At 42.3% G+C, this 24,609-nt stretch overlaps 1 protein-coding gene across 4 annotated transcripts in view; it reads left to right on the top strand.

Annotated features, from left to right (window-relative positions):
• The window catches only part of ADNP2 (ADNP homeobox 2), a 29,949-nt gene extending 6,648 nt beyond the window's left edge, over window positions 1-23,301 (top strand). For 2 of the 4 annotated variants that reach the window (XM_017863448.1, XM_017863446.1), the window contains exons 2-4: window positions 1,946-2,066; window positions 16,012-16,101; window positions 18,576-23,301. In XM_017863448.1, the coding sequence (XP_017718937.1) occupies window positions 1,959-2,066; window positions 16,012-16,101; window positions 18,576-21,755 (3,378 nt within the window). In that variant the 5' untranslated portion in view covers window positions 1,946-1,958 and the 3' untranslated portion in view covers window positions 21,756-23,301. Of the gene's footprint in view, window positions 1-1,185; window positions 1,206-1,945; window positions 2,067-13,277; window positions 13,424-16,011; window positions 16,102-18,575 lie in introns of those variants that run through there. The other 2 variants (XM_017863450.1, XM_017863447.1) reach the window with 2 other exon arrangements.
• Window positions 23,302-24,609: the final 1,308 nt, after the last annotated feature.

The raw sequence follows: 24,609 nt of genomic DNA, 5'->3' as shown, positions 1-24,609 counted from the left end.
GATACTGTTTTAAACAGCTTGAGATATAATTTATATACCATACAATTCACCAATTTAAAGTATACAGTGAATGGCTGTGAGCATATTCACATCGTATATACATCACCACAGTTGAGTTCAGAACGAAGAAGCCTTGCTTCCATCACTTCCCAGTTCTCCCAGCCCTGACAGCCACTGCTGTGCTTTTTTTTTTTTTTTTTTTTTTTTTTTTTTTGAGGTGGAGTTTCGCTCTTGTCACTCAGGCTGGAGTGCAGTGGCGTGACCTCGGCTTACTGCAACCTCCACCTCCCAGGGTCAAGCAATTCTCCTGCCTCAGCCTCCCGAGTAGCCGAGATTACAGGCGCCCAGCTAATTTTTTGTATTTTTAGTAGAGACGGGATTTCACCATGTTGACCAGGCTGGTCTTGAACTCCTGTCCTCAGGTGATCCACCCACCTTGGCCTCCCAGAGTGCTGGGATTACGGGCGTGAGCCACTGTGCTTGGCCCACTGTTATGCTTTCCATGGATTTGCCTGTTCTGGACACTTCATATAAATAGAATCATATAATCCTTGTGTCTGGCTGCTTTTACTTAGCATATTTCCAAGGTTCATCCATATTGTAGCATGTATGTATTTCATTTCTTTTATGGCCAAATAATCTATTGTATGGATATGCCACATTTTATTTATCCAGTCATCAGTTTATTTATCAAATGCCCCAATCTGGGGGCATTTGGGTTGTTCACACATTTTGGTGATTGAATAGTGTTGTCATGAACATCCTTATATAAGTTTTTGTGTGGATGTATGCTTTTCATTTCTCTTGAGTAGAATTGCTGGTTCATATGTTATGTATGTTTTTAATCTTTTGTGAGACAGCCAGACTGTTTTCAGGCACACACCAAGACTGGCTGCACTGGTTTACATTACAGTTAGGAATGGATGAGAGTTCCAGTTTCTCCATGTCCTTGCCAACACGTTTCTTTTTTTTTTTCTCTATAGGTATCCTGGTGGGCATAGTATCTCTTTGTGGTTTTGATTTGCATTTCACCACATGGATAATGATGTTGAGCATTTTGTTTTGTTTTGTTTTGTTTTGTTTTAAGACAGGGTCTCACTGTTGACCAGGCTGGAATATAGTGGCATGATCAGACTCACTGCAGCCTTACCTCCTGGGCTCGGGTGATCCTCTCACCTCAGCCTCCTGGATAGCTGGGACTACAGGTGCGCACCAGGATGCCCGGCTAATTTTTGTATTTTTTGTAGAGGCAGGGTTTCACCATGTTGCCCTGGCTGGTCTTCAACTCCTGAGCTCAAACAGTCTGCCTACCTCAGCCTCCTAAGGTGCTGGAATTACAGGCGTGAGCCACTGTCCCCTGCCTGAGCATCTTTTCCTGTACCTTAATGGATATTTTTCTTTGGAGAAGTGTCTGTTCAGATCCTTTGCCCATTTGTAAACTGGGTTATCTGTGTTTTTATTATTGAGATACAAGAGTTATCTGTATTCTGCATATAAGTTCCTTATTAGAAAGAAATATGATTGGCAACTATTTTCTCCTGTTTTGTGGGTTTTTTGCTTTTTTGATGGTGTCCTTTGAAGCATAAAAGTTTTTATGTTTGATAAAATCCATCATACCTATTTTTTCTTCCATTACTGGTGCTTTTTGGTGTCCTGTCTAGGAATTCCCTAACGAATCTAAGGTCGTGAATGTTTATGCTTATGTTTTCTTGTAAGAGTTTTATAGTTTTAGGTCTTACATATAGGTGTGATCCACTTTTGAGTTAGTTTTTGTATATGGTGTAAGGAAGAGGTCCACCTCATTCATTTGCATATGAATGTTCACTCGTTCTGCAACAATTTGTTGAAAATGATACTCTAATCTGAGTGTTTTACCAACCCTGTCAAAAAATGTATTTTTGTGTATTATATACATGTACTTATTACAGTTTTGTTTTCTTTTAAGGAAAATTCCAAAAATGTTTCAAATTCCTGTGGAAAATCTTGACAACATCAGAAAGGTGCGAAAAAAGGTGAAAGGTATTCTTGTGGATATTGGGCTTGACAGCTGCAAGGAGTTACTGAAGGTAAGAGGATATAAATAGCCAATTGAAATGTGGAGGTGAGATTTGAACTGGGGTTTTCGAAAAGTGGGTGAGATTCCTCAAAATGGAAATTGCTATTATACTTCAGATGACTGTGTGAAACCCTCATTAGTAGTTATTTATGTCTTTATGACATAAAGTGAGCTATTTAAGCTGTTCAGGTGTTTAAGCTACTTTAAGGAGGGGATTTTTCTAGTCATTAGTTATTAAAAAATTGTTTTTGATGTTTGAGAGAAATGTGATTTATTTGTTATTTTAGCAAAAGAAAACTAACTTAATTTCCCAGTGTTGTTAGAGCGATCAACAAATGGGCATGCATCAATGAAATGATAGGGTTTTTTTAAAATCCTGATTTGTGTATTTGTATATGTGATTTCAGAAAAGTTTTCCTAAAATTTTGTCTGTCCTTATAACATTGAGAATATATAGTTGGCATATATAGTTTTACAAAATGTTAAATAAAAGTTGTTGTATATCCTGGCCGGGCATGGTGGCTCATGCCTGTAATCTCAGCACTTTGGGAGGCTGGGGTGGGTGGTTCACTTGAAGTCAGGAGTTCGAGACCAGCCTGGCCAACATGGTGAAACCCTGTCTCTACTGAAAATACAAAAATTAGCCAGATGTGGTGGCGGGTGCCTGTAGTCGTAGCTACTCAGGAGGCTGAGGCACAATAATTGCTTGAACCTGGGTGGCAGAAGTTGCAGTGAGCCGAGATAGCGCCACTGCACTCCAGCCTGGGTGACAGAGTGAGACTCTGTCTCAAAAAAGAAATAAAAAGAGTTCTTATATATCCTTATAGTCATTGGTAATGATATTTTTGTTTTGTCTAATCATTTATAGCCTTGCTTTCCCCTTCATTAATAAATCTAGTCTAGAATCAGGTATGTATTTGGTTGTCATGTCTCTTTAGTCTCCTTTTAATATCAATTCAATTTTTTTTTTTTTTTTTTGAGATGGAGTTTCGCTCTGTCGCCCGGGCTGGAGTGCAGTGGCCGGATCTCGGCTCACTGCAAGCTCCACCTCCCGGGTTCACGCCATTCTCCTGCCTCACCCTCCCGAGTAGCTGGGACTACAGGCGCCCGCCACCTCGCCCGGCTAGTTTTTTGTATTTTTTAGTAGAGACGGGGTTGGATGGTCTCGATCTCCTGACCTCGTGATCCACCCGTCTCGGCCTCCCAAAGTGCTGGGATTACAGGCTTGAGCCACCGCGCCCGGCCATCAATTCAATTTTTTAAGGTGGAATTCTGTTAGGAAATTTGTTTTATTTTTAGGTAATATGTCAGTAACAATGAAAGTTTCTCATCCTAGAGTCCTTTGTTTTTGACTTGACTAGAACTGAACATGACTCATGAACTTTTACTTTCTTAGCCTGAGAATGTGTTTACTTATCTGAATTTGTTCACGACTGTTTACTTTTTCTTTCCAAGACTTTATTAACACAGAGATATGGTACTTCACAAGGGAAAATCAAGAGATTTGAATGGCTTAAAACTGTTAGTTAGATTAACTGTTGAATTATTAAAACTATTTTGGGGAGAAAATTTTATTTGTAGTTGGGCCTATATATTATGAAATTTTTGAAAATTCAAGCAATACAGAAGTTTTTTATAGAAAAATTAGACACAGAAACAAGACAGTAAGACTCACGTGTAAACCATTACCCTGAAATATCCAGAATTAACATTGTTATATATCTATAGATTTTTAAAAATGGGATATATTCACATTTGTTTCTTAAAAGATATAGTCAAATTGTATAAGATACTGTACAAGCTGTTGTTTCTTTTTTCACTGAACCTCATAGGAACCTTTTTCCATGTCAAGTGCATTTATTCTTAATCCAGCACAGCAATTAGAGTTCTTTGTTTTCAAGCAGCAGAAACCAATCTGACCAATTTACACAAAAGAAGATTTATTGGAAGCCTCTTGGGGGGCTTAGGCAGGAGAATGGCTTGAACCTGGGAGGCGGAGCTTGCAGTGAGCTGAGATGGCGTCACTGCACTCCTGCCTGGGTGACAGAGCGAGAGACTCCGTCTCAAAAAAAAAAAAAGAATCCAAGTTGACTGGAGAACCAGCCCTGTAAAGAGAAGAGGAACCGAGGGAACTACCTGTCCATCATCCTCACCGCTGCCTTGCTGTGTATTTCAGATTTCAGAGTGGTATGTCACTCTGCCTTCTCATAAGATTTCCACAGCACATGTGACTTCAATCTTAGCAATAGGAGGCTAATGTCAATAGCCTGGCTGAGAAAAGTAAGCTTTAGGAAAGGTAGACTCTTCGACACACCTAAGATTTTCTAAACTATGTCTAAACCCTGCTACACATAGAAACTCTTCATGAGTTTTTTGTTTGTTTGTTTGTTTGTTTTGAGACAGAGTCTCGCTCAGTCGCCCAGGCTGGAGTGCAGTGTCTCGATCTCGGCTCACTGCAAGCTCTGCCGCCTGGGTTCACGCCATTCTCCTGCCTCAGCCTCCCAAGCAGCTGGGACTACAGGCGCCCTCCGCCATGCCCGGCTAATTTTTTGCATTTTTAGTAGAGGCAGGGTTTTACCGTGTTAGCCTGAATGGTCTTGATCTCCTGACCTTGTGATCCGCCTGCCTTGGGCTCCCAAAGTGCTGGGATTACAGGCATGAGCCACCGTGCCCGGCCAGGAGTTGTTTTTTTTTTTTTTATAAAAATTAACATCTGATCAGAAATTAACATTGGATCTGGGATGGGTAAGGGACGCTTGTCAAGTTGCCTGCCAAACGTACCTTGGTGCTGCCAGTGCAGGACAGGGATGCTTGCCACCTTGCTGCACACTGAGATGCCACAGCAAGTGTGGCATTCAGCCACCTCCCCCCCAACCCCCAATCTGTGCCAGTCCCCTGCTTGGGGCTACAGTGGAATGTGGACCTCTTGACAACCTGGTACGGTCTTAGGTGGAAGATGTGAGAGAGTGGTTATAGGGTTGGGGACTGGGAGGAAGGCTGAGGCCAGGTGGGCTTTGGGGTGAGGGCAAGGCAGAGAGCAGTATCAGCCCTGACTCTGGAAAGGGTAAAGGAGGCAGACCATGTGTGAGCTGAGACTCCAAGCCCTTGGCATATGTTCCATGTCCCATCAGAGTTCACTTTCATAATATAAAACACAAATTCAAAGATAAATTGTTAAGAATTCATGATGGTTACCACTGAGCACTAAATCCCTTGAGTGCAGGCTTTGTGCAGCTGTGCTAGTTACATGCCCATGGAGCTGGCCCTCACTGCTATATTTTTTTCTTTTTTTTCTTTTCTTTTTTTTTTGAGACAGGGTCTCGCTCTTTTTACCCAGGCTGGAGTGCAGTGGTACAATCACGGCTCACTGCAGCCTCGATTTCCTGGGCTCAGATCATCCTCACAACTCAGCTTTCTGAATAGTTGGCACTATAGGTGCGCACCACCACACACCTGGGTAAATTTTTTTTTGCATTTTTTATAGAGTCAAGGTTTCACCATGTTGCTCAGGCTAGTCTCGAACTGCTGGGCTCAAGTCATCCGCTTGCCTTGGCCTCCCAAAATGCTGGGATTAATATATGTGTGAGCCACTGCACATGGCCCATGACTAGTATTTTCTTTTATTCATTTATGTTTTTTTGAGGTGGAGTCTCACTCTGTCACCAGGCTGGAGTGCAGTGGCGCGATCTCTGACTCACTGCAATCTCTGACTCCCTGGTTCAAGTGATTCTCCTGCCTCAGCCTCCTGAGTAGCTGGGATTACAGGCATGTATGACCACGCCCAGCTAATTTTTGTATTAAAAAATACAAAAAAGTAGAGATGGGGTTTCACCATGTTGGCCAGGATGGTCTCGATCTGTTGGTGGACATTTGGATTGATTCTACCTTTTGGCTGTTGTGAATAATGCTGCAATGAACATTGGTGCACAAGTACTTGTTTGAGTCACTGTTTTCAGTTATTTTGGGTGTCTATACCCAGGAGTGAAATTATTGGGTCATATAGTTATTCTGTTTACTTTTTCAAAGAACTGCCAAACTTTTCACAGTGAAAGTGTACCATTTTACATTCCTACCAGAAGTGTACAAGAATTAAATCTGTTCATATCATTACCAGCACTTATTTTTTCCTTCCTTCCCTTTCTTTCTCCCTTCCTGCTTTGTTTCTTCTGTCCCTCTTCCTCTCCCTTTCTCCCTCCCTCACTTGCCATCCTAATAGTGTAAAGTGGAATCTCATGGTGGTTTCGATGTGCCTTTTCATAGGCAAATGGGTTTCAGCATTTTTTCCTGTGCTTGTAAGCCATGTGTATATCTTCTTTGGATAAATGCCTGTTGGCAGGTTCTTTCCCTGTTTCTTAATTGGATCTTTTGTTGCACAAAAGTTGTTAATTTTGATGAAGTCCAATTTATCTATTTTTTTGTTGTTGTTGTCGGTGTTTTTATGTTGTATCTGAGGATCCATTGCCAAGTCCACAGTCATGAAGATGTTCTCCTGTGTTTTTCCTAAGAGTTTTGTGGTTGTAGTTCTCAGGTTAGGTTCCTGGTCTATTTTGAGTTAATTCTTTTTTTTTTTTTTTTTTTTTTTTTTGAGACGGAGTCTCGCTCTGTCACCCGGGCTGGAGTGCAGTGGCCGGATCTCAGCTCACTGCAGCTCCGCCTCCCGGGTTTACGCCATTCTCCTGCCTCAGCCTCCCGAGTAGCTGGGACTACAGGCGCCCACCACCTCGCCCGTCTAGTTTTTTGTATTTTTTAGTAGAGACGGGGTTTCACCATGTTAGCCAGGATGGTCTCCATCTCCTGACCTCGTGATCCGCCCGTCTCGGCCTCCCAAAGTGCTGGGATTACAGGCTTGAGCCACCGCGCCCGGCCGAGTTAATTCTTATATATTGTGTAAAGTAGGAGTCCGGTTTTGTTCTCTTACATGTAGATAGAAATTCAGTTGTTTCAGCACCATTTCTTCAAGAGACTGCTTGTTCCCTATTGAATGGACTTGGCACCCTTATTAAAAATCAGTTGGTCCTGGATATATGGGTTTATTTCCATACTCTCAATTCTATTCCATTGATCTATATGTCTGTCCTTATACCAATCCTATACTGTTATTTTTTTTTCCTCTTTTGAGACTAAGTCTTACTCTGTTGCCCAGGCTGGAGTGCAGTGGCACGATCTTGGCTCGCTGCAGCCTCTGCCTCCCGGGTTCAAGAAGTGATTCTCCAGCTTCAGCCTCCCAAGTAGCTGAGATTACAGGTGCCTACGACCACGCCCGGCTAATTTTTGTATTTTTAGTAGAGACGGGGTTTTGTCATGTTGGCCAGGCTGATCTCAAACTCCCGACCTCAAGTGATCCACCCACATCAGCCTCCCAAAGTGCTGGGATTACAGGCGTGAGCCACTGTGCCCGGTCCCTATACTGTTTTGATTTAAACAAATAGTAAGTTTTATAATAAGTTTTGAAATTGGGAAATGTGAGTCTTCCAATTGTATTCTTTATTTCAGTATTGTTCTGGCTTTTTGGGGCCCCTTGTAATTTCGTATGAATATGAGGATAGACTTTTTCATTTCTGCAAAGAAGACTGTTGGAACTTTGATAAGGATTGTGTTTTATATTACTTTGGGGATTATTGACATCTTAACAACATTGTCTTCCTATTTGTGAACATACTCTTTTTTTTTTTTTTTTTTTTGAGTCTTGCTCTGTCGCCCATTCTGGAGTGCAGTGGCGCATTAGAACAAAAAAAGACAAAATTAACATAACTGTTAATTCTGAATATTTTCTTGTTTTGTGTCTATTTTGTAATTTTCTATAAAACTTCTATATTGCTTGAATTTTCAAAATTTCGTAATATATAGGCCCAACTACAAGTTAATCTGATTTAGGAGATTCCAAGGATTTTAGGAGTTGTATGTCAGGAGATAGGGATGAAGACCAAATGTATATTTCAGAATATCATACATGGCACATATTTTTCTATTTTCAAACCTTTAATCCAAAATGACTTTATATTTAAAGTCTTAATAGACAGCATGTAATTGGTCTTGCTTTGTTACCCAACCTATTAGTCTATGCCTTTTGAGTATCTAGACCCAGGGATTGGCAAACTATAGCCCATGGGTCAAGTTGGGCTTGCTACCTGTTTTTGTAAATACAGTTTATTGGGGCCAGGTGCAGTGGTAATCCCAGCACTTTGGGAGACTGAAGTGGGAGGACTGCTTGAGGCCAGGAGTTTTAGACCAGCCGGGACAACATAGCAAGACTCTGTCTTTAAAATAATAAATAGGCTGGGCGTGGTGGCTCACGCATGCAATCCCGGTGCTTTGGGAGGCCGAGGCGGGTGGATCACGAGGTCAGGAGATCGAGACCATCCTGGCTAGCATGGTGCAACCACATCTCTACTAAAAATACAAAAAATTAGCCGGGCTTGGTGGCAGGCGCCTGTAGTCCCAGCTACTCAGGAGGCTGAGGCAGGAGAATGGCGTGAACCCAGGAGGCGGAGCTTGCAGTGAGCTGGGAATGTGCCACTGCACTCCAGCCAGGGTGACAGAGCGAGACTCCATATAAAAAAAAAATAGCCAGGTGTGGTGGTGTGCACTGGTAGTCTCAGCTACTCTGGAGGCTTAGGTGGGAGGATCCCTTGAGCCCAGGAGTTCAAGGCTGCAATGAGTCATGATTACACCACTGCACTCCAGCTTGGGCGACAGAGTGAGACCCTGTCTCAAAAATTTTTTTTTAATTAAAAGTTTATTGGTATAGCTATTCTCATTAGTTTAATATATTGTCCAAGGCTGCTTTTGTGCACAGTGTGGCAGGATTGAGTAATTGTATCAGAGATTCTATAGGCAGCAAAGCCTAAACTATTTATTAACTTGTCCTTTACAGAAGAAGTTTGCCAGTCCTTGTTATTTAATGTGATTATGGATATGGTTGGTTTTAAATCTCCCATCTTGGTGTTTGTATTTTTGCTTGTCTCATCTGTTCTTTATTTTTCACTCTTTTTCTGCTTTCTTTTGGATTGAATATTTTTTATGATTCCATTTTATCTCTCATTGACTTATTAGCTATAGATCTTTCGCTGACTTTCTTCATATACTGCTACTTCATCTGTAGTATTAGAACCTTAGAGCAGTGTGCTGTAATGTCTTCTTCCGGCCTTTGTTCTGTTGTTTTCTTCCACATGTTAGAAATCTTACAATATGTTGTTACTTTTATTTTAAACGGTAAAAAAGAAAAAAATTATATTGATCTTCATGTCATTGATGATACTCGTCATCCCTTTGTGTAGATGTGTATTTCCATCACGAGGCATTTCCTCTGCCTCCTGAAGAACTTCGTATTTTGTAGTGCTGATGTACTTAATTAACTCACTATACTTTCTCTCTAAAAAAAAGTTGTGTCTTTCTTTTAGGAAGGAAGATATTTTTGCTAGGTGTGGAATTCTAGTTTTTTTCCTTTTTAATATTTAAAGATTTCACTCTATTGTCTTCTGGCTGGCATTTTTTCCAACAATGTGTTTTCTGTCATCTTTGTTCCTCTCCCTATTTTTAATACTTTGACCATAATGTGCCTTGGTTTGGTTTTCTTTGTGTTCCTTTTGCTTGGAGTCTGGTGAGCTTCTTGATTTTGTGTGTTTATAGTTTTCATCAGATTTGGAAAATTTTGTGGCATCATTTCTTCAACTAGTTTTTCTTCTCCTCCCCACTTTGTCCCTGATACTCAATTACACATATAATAGTTCCCCTGTATTCTCAGTTTTGCTTTCCATAGTCAACCATGGTTTGAAAATACTATATGGAAAATTCCAGAAATATTTCATACATTTTAAGTTCCATGACATTCTGAGTAGTGTGTTGAGATATCGCACCACCGAGCTCTACCTTTCACCTCACTTCATCTTGTCACGTGAGGCGCCAAACAGGCATTGTGTCATCTCACATCACCACAAGAAGGGCGAGCACAGTAGAGTAAGATACTTTGAGAGACCACATTCACATAACTTTTATTACTGTATATTGTTACAATTGTTCTATTTTATTGTTGTTAATACCTTCCTGTACCAATGTCCTGTACCAAATCTAATTTATAAGTTGTATTTTATTGTAGATATGTCTGTGTAGGAAAAAAACATAGTGTATGTAGCATTTGGCACTGTCCACAGTGTCAGCATCCACTGGGGTCTTGGAACATGTCCTGTGCCGATAAGGGGGGACTCCTGTATATTAGGCTCCTTGATACTGTCCCATAGCTCGTTGATGCCATTGTTGGGGTTTTTTCAGGTGTGTTTGTGTGTGTGTGTGTGTGTGTGTGTGTGTGTGTGTGTGTGTGTATTTCTCTTGCTTTGTCTTCAGATTTACCAGTCTTTGGCAGCATCTAATCTGCTCTTAATCTCATGCGTTGTATTTTTCATGATAGTGCATTTTTCGTTCGTGGAAGTGCAGTTTACCATCCATCTTTCACTTTCTTTCACTTCTCTCGTTGCATTCATGTTTTCTGTAATTTCTTGTTCTCCTGGTTTTGGGTCATATTTTTCTGCTGCTTTGTATGACTGGCAGTTTTTGTTTTTTGTTTTCTGACTGGCAGTTTTGTTTTTTGTTTTCTGACTGGCAGTTTTTGTTTTTTGTTTTCTGACTGGCAGTTTTTGGCTACACGCTGGACATTGTGTTTTATGGGTGCTAGATTTTGTTGTTTCATTTAAATATATTTGGATTTTGTTCTAGAACATGTTTAAGGCACTTGAAATTTTTAAGCACTGCTAGAGTGGGTCTGGACGGCCTGGGACTCTGGAGACAGACCTCACTGTGAGGCTTGACTCACGTCACTGTATTAAGGGGTCGTCCCCTCTCCTGGTGGGCTCTCTGGCATTTGACAGTTGTTTTACCTTCTTCTTTCACTGGTTCCCACTAGTGAACCAGTGGAAAAGTCCCACTGGTTTTCTCACACATGAGAGCATCAGGGCTCAGAAAACGTCTTCAGGAGACCCTGTGCAAATTTATCACAAGGTCAGTATGGGGGGATAGTGCTTATTTCTTTTGTCTAGTTGGAAATGGTGAATTCTTGCTTTCTATTGGGTGATAATGATTTCATAATTACTGGGGGCTCTTCTTAATTCCAGCCTTCTTGATTCATTGCTGCTGCTCTAGTAGCATCTTTTAATTGGGCTTAGATTCTTGTGTGCTGGTTTTAAGATGTACTTAAAGTTCCTTTGTGTTTCCTAGTGTTTATGCTTACTCCTCTTTGTTTCAAATATTTTTGCTCTTTGTTGGAATCAGAATAAAGGACCCATGTGTTGTATACTTCGTCTTTTAAGATAGTTCTGAAAATAACCTAACTTTCAGTAGAAATCTTTGTAATAACTTGGCCAGGTGTGGTGACTCATACCTGTAACCCCAGCACTTTGGGAGGCTGAGGTGGGTGGATCACGAAGTCAGGAGATCAAGACTAGCCTGGCCAACATGGTGAAACCCCATCTCTACTAAAAATACAAAAAGCAGCCGGGCATGGCGGCATGTGCCTGTAGTCCTAGCTAGTTGGGAGGCTCAGGCAGGAGAATTGCTTGAACATGGGAGGTGGAGGCTGCAGTGAGCCGAGATTGTGCCACTGCACTCTAGCCTGGGCAACAGAGCAGCACTCTGTCTCAAAATAAATAAATAAATAAATAAAAGAAATCTTTTATAACTTGTCTTTTCTTGTTAGTTCTGAATTGACTTGATAAGCCACATACTATCGTAGAGTTAAAGGTAATTGTATTAACTATTTTCTGTAGTTTTTTATATTAAAAGTAATCATTGTTATAAAAATAATACTATATGAATGTTTGAAAATGCAGGTGACCGTTTCTAATTAGAAAATGAAATTTAAAATGCCACATTTCTGTCATTCAGAAGTTGCCACCATTAACATCGTATTGTTTAGCTGTTTATTTCTGTATGTTATCGTTCTTCCCATGAGATTGTATTGGTTAGCTATTTTATCACTTGCTTTTTTCACTTTCCTCTGTCTTGTCATGTATTACATGTTCACCTTATTTAATACACAGTCCATAGTCAGATTTCTTCAGTTTTACCCAGAACTTTTTTTTTGTTTGTTTGTTTTTGTTTTGAGATGGAGTTTCACTCTTATCACCCAGGCTGGAGTGCAGTGGTGCAGTCTCGGCTCTTTGCAACCTCTGTTTCCTGGGTTCAAGCAGTTCTCTTGCCTCAGCCTCCCACGTAGCTGGGATTAGGAGCACCCACCACCATGCCCAGCTAGTTTTTGTATTTTTAGTAGAGACGGGGTTTCACCATGCGGCCAGGCTGGTCTCGAACTCCTTACCTCAGATGATCCGCCCGCCTCAGCCTCCCAAAGTGCTGGGATTACAGGCGTGAGCCACCGCACACAACTCCCAGAACATTTTTTACACTCGGTTTATGTAAGCCAGAAACCGTGTGGACCCTGTTACATCTAGTGGTTGGGTTCGTAGTGCTTTCCCTTGGCCAGACCAGCCTCTTGTCCTGCAGAGATGCCCCTCCTTCCAGATCTGTCTGGTACTTTCTTGTAGTGTTGTTTCAGCTTAGTCCCCTGTCCCTGAGCTGCTTTTAAATGAGAAGTTCTACTGAAAGGCCCAGTTGATTCAAGTTAAGCATTTTGGGCTAGAATACATATATGATGTTCTGTGCTTCTTGTGTCACTTCAGGGACCCCAGTCATATTTTGTTGCTTCACTACAGTAGGTGGCAGTCTGGTCTTTGTGTGTTACATTCTTTCTGTGGCCTGGAATGTAATGCATTTAACACCTGTTGATAATCCTGGTCCTAGATGGTAGTTTTATTGGGGGACTTGCTGTGAGGGAGGTCTTTCTGATTCTGTCACTTGTGGATTGTTAGCAGACTTTCTTCTGTAAACTCTTGTTACTCAGCAGTTGGGACTGTTTGGTTTCTCTGGGAAAGGCAGGATAGTTTTATCCTTTCCTTTGAGCTGTCACTTTTCAAAGTGAGCAGTTAGTTAACCTTTCCAAATGGTGATTCGTGAAATGCCTTTTTTTCTTTCTTGAGCACTTCTGTGGCTCTCCTGTGACTTCGTGTGTTTGGATCTCTCCAGCCGTTTGTCTTTCTGATGCTCAAATGTTACAGCATCCACGTGCTCCTGGTGCTCTTGTCATGACCCCTCCCCTAAAGGGTCTGTGAGGGTGGGTCCCTTCTTTGAGCATTTGTCTCATTTGTTTTTGAGCATTTGTACTTGTACTTTTCTGTAGGTTCTGAAGTTGGCGTCGTGAGCTAATTCTGAATGCACTGTTACCTCACAGGACTGTCCACACCATGCGATTATGGACTTGATACCTCTTTATGCTCACTTCTTAGTACAGTTTGCACTTTTAAACAAGTGAGCTGTGCTGCACAGGTAAAGTGCTTTGTATGACTACACTTTCTACACGCTTTGGGAAGTAGCTGAGAGCAAAACAGGAGTAGATTTCTACTTTCAACTCAGAAGAAAAGTAATCTTGGGCCACATGGACTTTAAAATTTTAGATAGAAATGGAAAATGTTTTTCTTGTACGCCTTCTCACTGAGTGTCTGATTTTCACTTTTTAAAACGTTGTTGTTTAAAACCCTCTGCCGCCCTGCATCAGGATTCTGCCCCAGGCCTTGTTGTTTCTCTCTCTCTCCTGTCCCCTCCCTGTCATGTTAGCCACCCCAGCCCCCTGCCCATGCCACGCTCGGGTCAGGCAGACACAGTTGGAGCTCTCTGCTTTATACTCCTTTACCACTTCACGGTTGTTATTCATAGCACCTATCACCCATGAAAGACAGTATTTTCTGGTGAAGAAAAATTTTATAAAATATCGGTGTTTCTCAACTGTGAAACTCTGTGAGGTTGGGATCCCATTTGTCTTATTCATGCTTGGATCCCCAGAGTCCAAAAGAAAATATTTGAGGGTTGAATTAGTGATGACTACAAAAGGATGAGGTAGATTCCTGTTCTGTGGAGCTTGTAATTATTTTGTCTTAGGCCATTTTACCTGAATGCAAGGTGGAGGCCTTCCTTCTACCTTTCCTCCCTTCCCTACCTGCTGCCAGCAGGCTTTGGAAGTCAGCCGTTGAACCCCTGCTCTGAGGATGCTGCTCCTGTGGGAGGTCTCAGCTCATGCATTTCTGGCCTCTGGACCCCTTTCTAGGACCTACGTGTTCCTCTTCTCTCCATGTTCACCTGCCCCTGAGAGTCTCCGGTATGCACTGTGTTTCTCACACTACTGCCTCTTTTAGCTGATTGTGAGGTTTTTCCTGACACCGTTGTCTACACTATAGGTCTTTTGCATAGTTTTCTCTCTCTAGCAAGTGTAACTTTTTGGGTGAAAAATTATTGATTCCATCTGAGAAAAAAACCCTCTACACGTTCTAGATCTTTGTTTAACTGCTTTGAAAATATTTAAAGAGTAAGATAAAAATACTTTTCTTTCATTCCCTAAGACAGATGGATTGAACAATAGCAGTAAAGTATAGTTTAAAAAGAGTGTGTTCAAGATGAAGATTCTTTTTTTTTTTTTGATTTAAGTTCTAGGATACATGTGCACAACGTGCAGGTTTGTTACATATGTATACACGTGTGAATACTATGCAGCCATAAAAAGGGATGAGTCATGTCCTTTGTAGGGACGTAGATGAAGCTGGAAACCATCATTCTGGGCAAACTATTGCAAGGACAGAAAACCAAACACCACATGTTCTCACTCATAGGTGGGAATGGAACAATGAGATCACTTGGACACAGAGCGGGGAACATCACACACTGGGGCCTGTCGTGGGGTGGGGGAATGGGAGGGGGATAGCATTAGGAGAAATACCTAATAGAAATGATGAGTTATAAATCATGCTACTATAAAGACACATGCACACATATGTTTATTGCGGCACTATTCACAGTAGCAAAGACTTGGAACCAACCCAGATGAAGATTCTTTACTTTGAAGTACTTTTTTGTTTCTTTATATGTACTCATGAAGCTCCATGGGGTTAGAACCCTACGTCAGGCTTTGCATGCGCATAAAGGATGTGGATAGTTACTTGTTGGGGGCCTCCTCTGTTTATTTCTTATGAATCTGTAATTTTGACTTTGATTATCTCAACCTTTTCCTCAGTTCTCATACTTAGAGGGTACTCCATCAAAACTTGCTGAGAGCTTTATAGTCTGTCTATATCCAGGGGTTCTGCATCTGTTGATTAAACCAACTGTGGGTTGAAAATATATGGGGGAGAAAATGGATGGTTGCATCTGTACTGAACATGGACAGACTTGTTTTCTTGTCATTGTTCTCTAAACAAGGTGAGTAGGAAGATGTGCATAGGTTACATATGTGCAGGTAACTACACAATTTAACATAAGAGGCTTGAGCAGTCTTGGATTTGGTGCCTCCAGGTGGTCCTGGGACCAGTCCCCATACTGAGGGGTGACTGTACTTTCATTTCTTTCTTCCCCTGTAGATTTCTAAGGTACCAAGTAATCTCATCAGGTTCGTTCTTTCCTTTCTTTTTCCTTTTCCCTTTTCCTTTTTACTTTTGTTCTTTTTCTTTCTCTCTCTTTCTCTCTCCCCTCTCCCCTCTTTCTCTCTCTCTCTGTCTTTTTTCTTTTCTTTTTCGACAGTGTCCTGCTCTGTCTCCCAGGCTTGAGTGCGGTTCACTGCAACCTCCACCTCCCGGGTTCAAGCAGTTCTCCTGCCTCAGCCTCCCAAGTAGCTTGGAGTACAGGCATGTGTCACCACGCCCAGCTAATTTTTGTATTTTTCAGTAGAGATGGAGTTTCACCGTGTTGGCCAGGCTGGTCTCGACCTCCTGGCCTCAAGTGATCCACCCTCCTCAGCCTCCCAAAGTGCTGGGATTACAAGCGTGAGCCACTGTGCCCGGCCTTATAATCTCATCAGGTTGTAATTAAATATTTCTTTATCTTCCGAATTTACATATTGTTATTTCTCTTTTTTTCTCCCTTTTTAAAAGGACCTTAAAGGCTTTGATCCGGGAGAGAAATACTTTCATAACACATCATGGGGAGATGTTTCTCTCTGGGAACCTTCTGGAAAGAAAGTGGTATGTATTTTTTGTATTTGTTTTTTCATGTTTCCTCAAAAGTGAGGAATGAATGTAAATGTGGTCTAAAGAACATCACATGTATTGGGGTTGCTGGTGAGTGAATGGGGAGGAGGAATAATGCAACCTTTCAGAGAAGTGGCAAGAAACCAAGTATAGTGTGTGGTGAGGCAGGGTTACTGATGCTCTGCGAGTTTTCTGTGTGCGGCGTTGACACAGTGATGCAGTGAAACTATTGTTTGTCCTTGATTATAAGATGTCGTTGCTGTAAGAAGGACGTTTGATTCAATAATTGTTCTGAGTAAAACAAAATGCCACTACGTTAAGTGCATACAGTGAATGTACATCCTGGTTTCAGAAACTGAAATAAAAATGTAGACCTCTGAATCAAGGAACATTTTAAGTAATTAGAAACCTCAAACAATTAAGCAAATTCAGGCTAAAACATGAGCCATACTGCTGAATTCTCATTAAAGTGTTTCCTGGGACACCTTTTCTGCCACCAGTTGTTAGCACCTTCTTCGGTATCAAACTCAGCTCATCCCAGACTTGACTTGGCTGTACCCTCTCACCAGCTTCTGTTGTCAAAGTCATGCTGGCCTTGGGAATTTGGGCTTTAACATATTTCAGTAATTTAGTCGTTGTCAGAATTTTTTTTATTTTTATTATTTTTGGGGGGACAGGGTGTCACTGTTGCCTGGGCTGGAGTCCAGTGGCGTAATCTTAGCTCACTGCAGCCTTGACCTCATGGGTTCACAGTGTCCTTCCACTTCAACCTCCTGAGTAGCTGAGACCACAGGTGCATGCCACCATGCTCGGCTAATTTTTTTTGTTTTATTTTTGTAGAGGTGGGGTCTTACTATGTTGCTCAGGCTGTGCTTTGTCAGAATTTTCTGTAAAGATACTTTTTGTTAGCCCACTTTCTTTGAGTGCTGTTTTTCAGTCTGTGACCCGACACTCTCCTCTCTACCATGAGATGCAAGATTCCTTGAAACCACTGTGATTGAGTTCTCCTTCACCTGAGCACAGCTTGTGGCTACTACAGGATGCCTCATATAGCAGATCTTGACTTCACGAATCTTAAGCCTCATTGATTTTTCTCATCTGAATTCTTAAAATATCTTATAATGTAACTCCAGTTACTTAGGAGGCTGAGGCAGGAGAATTCCTTGAACCGGGGAGGTATAGGTTGCAGTGAGCTGAGATCACGCCACTGCACTCCAGCCTGAGTGACAGAGTGAGACTCTGTCCAAAAGAAAAAAACCTGAAGAATGGAAGTGTGTGTGTGTGAGTGTGAGTGATAATGAGCACACAGGTTTAGGAAAGGGTGAGAATTAACCCTTGATCACTGTGATAGTGCCACAGCCAGCTCGGGGGCTTTAGATGAAGCTAGGTCTTAGCTTCCTTGTTTGTGGAACTGGGGAGTGGGTGTTTTGTGGTTCATCAGCTCTGGGTTCTCAAGACTCTGTCATGAGACCAGAGATTTCAGTGTGCTCTCAAGTTATTGCAAACCAGCAAGTCTTACTGGATGTTGGAACAGAGTGCACCCTGTTGTGTGAATGTGTTTTTAGGCCCCGAACTTGTTAAGTTCCCCAAAACAAGCCTTAAATAGAAATTCCATATGGTCAGTGTTGCGTTCTGTGGCCTTACCCTTATGTTAGGGTCATCCATAGTGTGATTTTAGGCTTAGTTGCACTTTCTTTACTATTTATCAGATAGTTTATTAGGTACTTGCATGGGCCAAACACTGTCCCTTTGACTCCTACCTTCTCTAGAAATAGGGGAAGTAGAAAGATAGTAATGATGGGTTTAACATTTGAAAGTTCGGTTAGTTGTGGATAAATTCCGGAGGTTTTAGAATTTGGAGCAAAAATAACATTGGAATTAAGAGAAATGGGATGAGGGGGAGAAAATACTTTCTCTTGTAGAAAATTAATGAAGCTTTTAAAATTGATGCTGTTAATAATTCAAAGTACAGGACTAAGTAATTGTATTTGTGGTTTTAGTGGATAACTTAGAACAGGGGTCAGCAAACCGTGAGTGTGAGCCAAATCCTAGATGTGTATGAATTAGCCACGACCCATGAGCTAAGAACAGTTGTTAGGCTTTTAAATGCTTAAGAAAAAAATGACAATACTATTTTGTGACATGTGAAAAGTATATGAAATTCAAGTTGGTGTTTGTAAATAAAGTTTTGTTGGAACATAAATTACACATTATTTTGGGGACTTTTGTACAACAATGGCAGTGCTGAGTAGTTGCCACAGAGACTGTACTGTATGGTCCACAATCCTAACATAAGCATTCTCAGGCCCTTCACAGAAAAAGCTTACCAACCCCTGGGTTAGAAAACACTAAGTCAGGTTAAATGCCTAGCACATTAGGAGAAAAGGGGTCAAGTCCTTAGGGACTGTGGAAGGTTAGCATCTAACAGTTTATTCAACTATGCTTAAGGCTTTCTTTTCTTTTAACAGAGATACCGAACAAAGCCATACTGTTGTGGCCTCTGTAAATACTCTACAAAGGTGCTTACTTCATTCAGAAATCATTTACATCGTTACCACGAAGATGAAATTGACCAAGAGCTGGTGATCCCTTGCCCAAACTGTGTATTTGCATCTCAGCCCAAAGTTGTGGGAAGGCACTTCAGAATGTTCCATGCGCCTGTCCGGAAAGTTCAGAACTACACAGTGAATATTTTAGGTGAAGCTAAATCATCTAGGAGTGATGTGATAAGTTTCACATGTCTAAAATGTAACTTTTCAAACACTTTGTACTACAGCATGAAGAAGCATGTGCTGGTAGCCCATTTTCACTACTTAATTAACTCCTACTTTGGCCTGCGAACTGAGGAAATGGATGAACAACTGAAAACTAACGATACTCTTTCTATAGAGAAGATCCCACCACCTGACAAATATTTCTGTAAAAAGTGCAACGCCAATGCCAGCAGCCAGGATGCATTAATGTATCACATTTTGACATCAGACATACACAGAGATTTGGAGAATAAGCTTAGATCTGTGATTTCAGAACATATTAAGAGGACTGGACTCTTGAAGCAAACACACATTGCTCCAAAACCAGCGGCACATTTGGCTGCACCAGCAAACGGCAGTGCTCCAAGCGCTGCAGCGCCGCCTCCTTGCTTCCATCTTGCTTTGCCACAGAACAGTCCGAGCCCAGCCGCAGGACAGCCAGTGACTGTGGCCCAGGGTGCCCCTGGAAGCCTCACTCATTCCCCGCCTGCTGCTGGCCAATCCCACATGACTCTGGTCTCCAGCCCTCTGCCCGTGGGCCAGAACAGCCTCACCCTGCAGCCCCCAGCACCTCAGCCCGTCTTTCTTTCTCATGGGGTCCCACTTCATCAGTCTGTGAATCCTCCTGTGTTGCCCTTGAGTCAGCCAGTCGGACCTGTCAATAAGTCTGTTGGAACTAGTGTCCTCCCCATAAATCAGACTGTCCGCCCTGGGGTTTTACCCCTCACCCAGCCTGTGGGACCCATAAACAGACCTGTTGGGCCTGGGGTTCTTCCTGTGAGTCCCTCTGTCACCCCCGGAGTCCTGCAGGCTGTCTCGCCAGGGGTGCTCTCTGTGAGTCGGGCAGTCCCGTCTGGAGTCCTTTCTGCAGGCCAGATGACTCCTGCAGGGGTTATCCCTGGGCAAACAGCCACTTCTGGGGTTCTTCCTACTGGCCAGATGGTCCAGTCAGGGGTTCTCCCCGTGGGCCAGACAGCTCCGTCACGGGTTCTTCCCCCTGGCCAGACAGCCCCACTGAGGGTTCTCTCTGCAGGCCAGGTGGTCCCATCTGGGCTGCTTTCTCCCAACCAGACAGTCTCCTCCTCGGCTGTTGTGTCTGTAAACCAGGGTGTGAATTCTGGGGTTCTGCAGCTTAGTCAGCCTGTTGTGTCGGGAGTTCTTCCTGTGGGCCAGCCAGTGAGGCCCGGGGTCTTGCAACTCAACCAGACTGTGGGCACCAACATTCTGCCTGTGAACCAGCCAGTGAGACCTGGTGCTTCGCAGAACACCACCTTCCTAACTTCAGGCTCTATTCTCAGACAGCTCATCCCTACTGGGAAACAAGTGAATGGGATTCCGACCTACACGCTGGCCCCCGTGTCTGTCACTCTGCCGGTTCCCCCCGGAGGCCTTGCGACTGTTGCTCCGCCCCAGATGCCCATCCAGCTCCTACCGTCAGGTGCAGCTGCACCGATGGCCGGTTCCATGCCCGGCATGCCCTCTCCTCCAGTGCTGGTGAATGCTGCCCAGAGCGTGTTTGTTCAGGCCTCCTCCTCTGCAGCAGACACAAACCAGGTGCTCAAACAGGCCAAGCAGTGGAAGACCTGCCCCGTCTGCAATGAGCTCTTTCCGTCCAACGTCTACCAGGTCCACATGGAGGTAGCACATAAGCACAGCGAGTCCAAGTCTGGCGAGAAACTTGAGCCTGAAAAACTGGCAGCGTGCGCACCATTTCTAAAGTGGATGAGAGAGAAAACGGTGCGATGTCTGTCTTGTAAATGCTTGGTCTCTGAAGAGGAGCTTATACACCACTTGCTGATGCACGGCTTGGGGTGCTTGTTCTGTCCATGCACCTTCCATGATATCAAAGGTCTTTCAGAGCACAGCAGGAACAGGCACCTGGGGAAGAAGAAGTTGCCTATGGATTATAGCAACAGAGGTTTTCAATTAGATGTCGATGCCAATGGCAACCTGCTCTTTCCCCACCTTGATTTCATTACCATATTGCCAAAGGAGAAGCTTGGGGAGCGGGAAGTCTACTTGGCAATCCTGGCTGGGATACACTCCAAGTCACTGGTGCCTGTGTATGTGAAGGTCAGGCCTCAGGCTGAGGGCACCCCCGGGAGCACTGGCAAGCGAGTGTCCACCTGCCCCTTTTGCTTTGGCCCCTTTGTGACAACGGAGGCCTACGAGCTGCATTTGAAGGAGAGGCATCACATCATGCCCACAGTCCACACGGTCCTGAAGTCTCCCGCCTTCAAGTGCATCCACTGCTGTGGGGTCTACACTGGAAACATGACCTTGGCTGCCATCGCTGTCCATTTGGTGCGCTGCAGGAGTGCTCCGAAGGACAGCAGCTCAGACCTACAAGTCCAGCCGGATTTTATTCAGAACAGTGAACTGCTTTTAGTCAACGGTGAAGTGATACATGATTCCAGTTTTTCTGTTAAGAGAAAGCTGCCTGATGGCCACTTAGGGGCCGAAGACCAGCGGCGTGGGGAGGAGCAGCCTCCCGTCCTGAATGCCGATGCAGCCCCAGGTCCGGAAAAGGTTACAAGTGTTGTGCCTTTTAAAAGACAAAGGAATGAAAGCAGAACAGAGGGACCTATTGTCAAGGATGAGGCTCTTCAGATTTTAGCATTAGATCCTAAAAAATATGAAGGCCGCTCTTACGAAGAAAAGAAGCAATTTCTTAAAGATTATTTCCATAAGAAACCATATCCTAGTAAAAAGGAAATAGAATTGTTATCCTCACTCTTTTGGGTGTGGAAAATTGATGTGGCTTCATTTTTTGGAAAAAGAAGGTATATTTGCATGAAAGCAATAAAAAATCACAAGCCTTCTGTACTTTTAGGCTTTGATATGTCTGAACTTAAAAATGTGAAACATAGATTGAACTTTGAATATGAACCATAAAACTTGTAAAAAAAAAAAAAAAGTAACTCTAAAGTAGTAGATACATTTTTTCGGTTGAAATTTCACAGTGTTTTCCTCACTGTGTTGGTGAATCCACCTCAGTGGTCGCTGTGCTGCTCTGCAGAGTTACTTCAGGTGCTGGAGAGACCCCTGTTACCAGGAAGCCAGTAGTTATTTCACATCTATTGTTTCCTGCAGTTTGATTTGTAACAATTGTTTTCAGGTTTTTTTCTCTGTCATGTAAATGAAATCTTTTGATATTTCATGCACGCCTTGTTTTCCCAGTAGTGTCAGTATCATATGATAAGAAACTGAAATCTATAAATAATTTGCTTTTTCGTTTAAGGACATTTCAGCCTTTTTCAGAATACTTGATTTAACTGCGAGAGGAAGCATCGATTTCCTTCAACTTTCCCTGCAGCAGCGGATGGTACAGTGAGTGTTCAGAGATGTGGGTACAAATCCCTGTGATGTATGTATAAGGCTCCTTGAGGATGCAGTACATTAACTTACGCTGATTTATTTGTAAGATCTTAGATCTTTGCTTATAGATTATAATTTTGATCTGCATTTTTTTAGGTTTGTCCTAATGGCTGTTTTTTTTTTTTTTTCCCATAACTCATAGAAAATCAAATGTTTTCATTTGTTAAAAGTAGACTGAATCTGACATCTGGTATGCTGGTATGTAGCTCATAAATCAAGAGTTATTTTACAAATAAATTTATTCTGTAGATCCAGAAATATTTTTCAGTGTAGATTTTCCCTTTCTTTTGATATGCTAAGTCATTTCTCCATTCAGAGGTAAAACAATAAATTTTTAGTGCCTTTAGAATAAACATAGAAAAAATGCACCCCAAAACTCTTCTCCTAACCTAACTACTCATAAACTAGTGAAAGGGAAGGACTATGATACTCAGGAATAAAATTATTGCCCCTGAGTGTGGATACTAACTTAAATTTCAGCACAGGTTTTCAGGGGACACGGTGAAGTTTGCAGACTGAGATTTAAGTCTCCATGGTTGGTACAGTAAGTCTTTGACCACATTTTCTGAAGGTCATGTTTAGTGGGGAAATGGGCTTTTCTCTAGCTGGTTTCGGCTGGAAGCTGTTTCCGGGTGGATGGGATGGCATATTGTTAAAGAATCCCCATGGTTGTCACTGGATGTTAAACCTCGTTTTTTCCCCCACATGATATTAAAAAAAACTTAAAGCACCAGAACCAGTCATGGAGACCAGCCAGTTGAGATGGTAAGTCATATTTCTGGTGGTATACGGCAGAGGAGCCTGTTCACTCTATCTTTAGGTAGAAATATTTGGAGGATATGACAGCCTCTAAGAGATATAATGTTACTTACTATGTGGATTTTAAAAAATATAATACTTGCATGTAATTGCTATAATGTGCATATTTGAGGCAGTTGTGAAACTGGTTTGTGATTGTTGGTGTACTCCGTTGTAAATTCAAAGAGAGCTTGTTAAACTTTATTTTTTTTTTACCTGTTGTTTTCAGAGTGTCTATTTTGAATTAAAATTTGTTACACCACTGTAAATAGAACTGTTTAATTCTTTTAAAAGTTAAAACATTATTGCGAATCATAGGAATAACCTCAGTATGGGAATAGATAGCACATTTATTTTCTGAAAAACCTTACTTGTCATTTGTGTGAAAATAAGAACATAACCCAAAAGGCCTAATTACTGAGGTCACAAAATAGGTGTGACTAGAGATTCCTGATGATTCTATACTGGTAGCCGGGAAAGTGCCAAAGAAGGTAACTGGGGTGTCGGTGCTGTGAAGTTTCCTTCCCTGGGGCTGTGGTTCAGGGTCAGTGTGGAGGAGGTGCTGATGAGGAGGCAGCTGCTGTCTGCCGTGGTTTAATCCTCACCTTTCTTTTGTCATGTACGTTAGGGTTTCCCAGCCTCAGCACTGCTGACATTTTGGGTCAGGTAATTCTTTGTGGTGGGTGGCTATTCTGTCACTGTAGGGTGTTGAGCAGTGTCATTAGACACTAGTAGCATGCATGTCCCTACTCTCTCCCCATTGTGGCCACCAAAACTGTCATTGCCGGGTGGTCCCTGGCAGAGCAGAATCTCCTTGTCAGAATCCTGGTAAAAGAGCTCTGATTTCTTGGTGCAGTTAGCTGTGGTAGAACTGTTCATGCTGAGTCTTTTTTTTTTTTTTTTTTTGAGACGGAGTCTCACTCTGTTGCCGGGCTGGAGTGCAGTGGCCGGATCTCAGCTCACTGCAAGCTCCGCCTCCCGGGTTCACGCCATTCTCCTGCCTCAGCCTCCCGAGTAGCTGGGACTACAGGTGCCCGCCACCTCGCCCGGCTAGTTTTTTTTTTGTATTTTTTAGTAGAGATGGGGTTTCACCGTGTTAGCCAGGATGGTCTCGATCTCCTGACCTTGTGATCCGCCCGTCTCGGCCTCCCAAAGTGCTGGGATTGCAGGCTTGAGCCACCGCGCCCGGCCCCATGCTGAGTCTTCAATGTTATGCTAGTTGCTGGTTACTAATTTTTTAGGATTAGAGATTAAAATTTGATAGAAGCTGAGCTTCAAAAAGCATATGTGGGAGTTCTTGCAAATGTAAGAAATTTATTTAAAAATGAAAAATAACAGATTAATAGTTGTGAACAAAGTTTAAACTTATTAAATTTAGAAGGAAGGAGTTTTTTCAATACAAAAAATTGTGTACTTTAAAATATTTAATCTACCTATGTAGCAGCAGCTTTAAAAATACTACACACTTGAAATCTATTCAGGTAAAACACATTTAAATATAGCATACTATTTTAGCTTCTCTGAATTTTGTTGCTCTTTTCATACTTTTTTTTTTTTTTTTTTTTTTTTTTTT

This window comes from Rhinopithecus bieti, unplaced genomic scaffold (assembly GCF_001698545.2).
Source record: "Rhinopithecus bieti isolate Rb0 unplaced genomic scaffold, ASM169854v2 scaffold_69716, whole genome shotgun sequence".
Taxonomy (NCBI): domain Eukaryota; kingdom Metazoa; phylum Chordata; class Mammalia; order Primates; family Cercopithecidae; genus Rhinopithecus; species Rhinopithecus bieti.
Note: the sequence above shows the minus strand (reverse complement) of the source record. Positions and strands in the feature narration are given on the sequence as shown.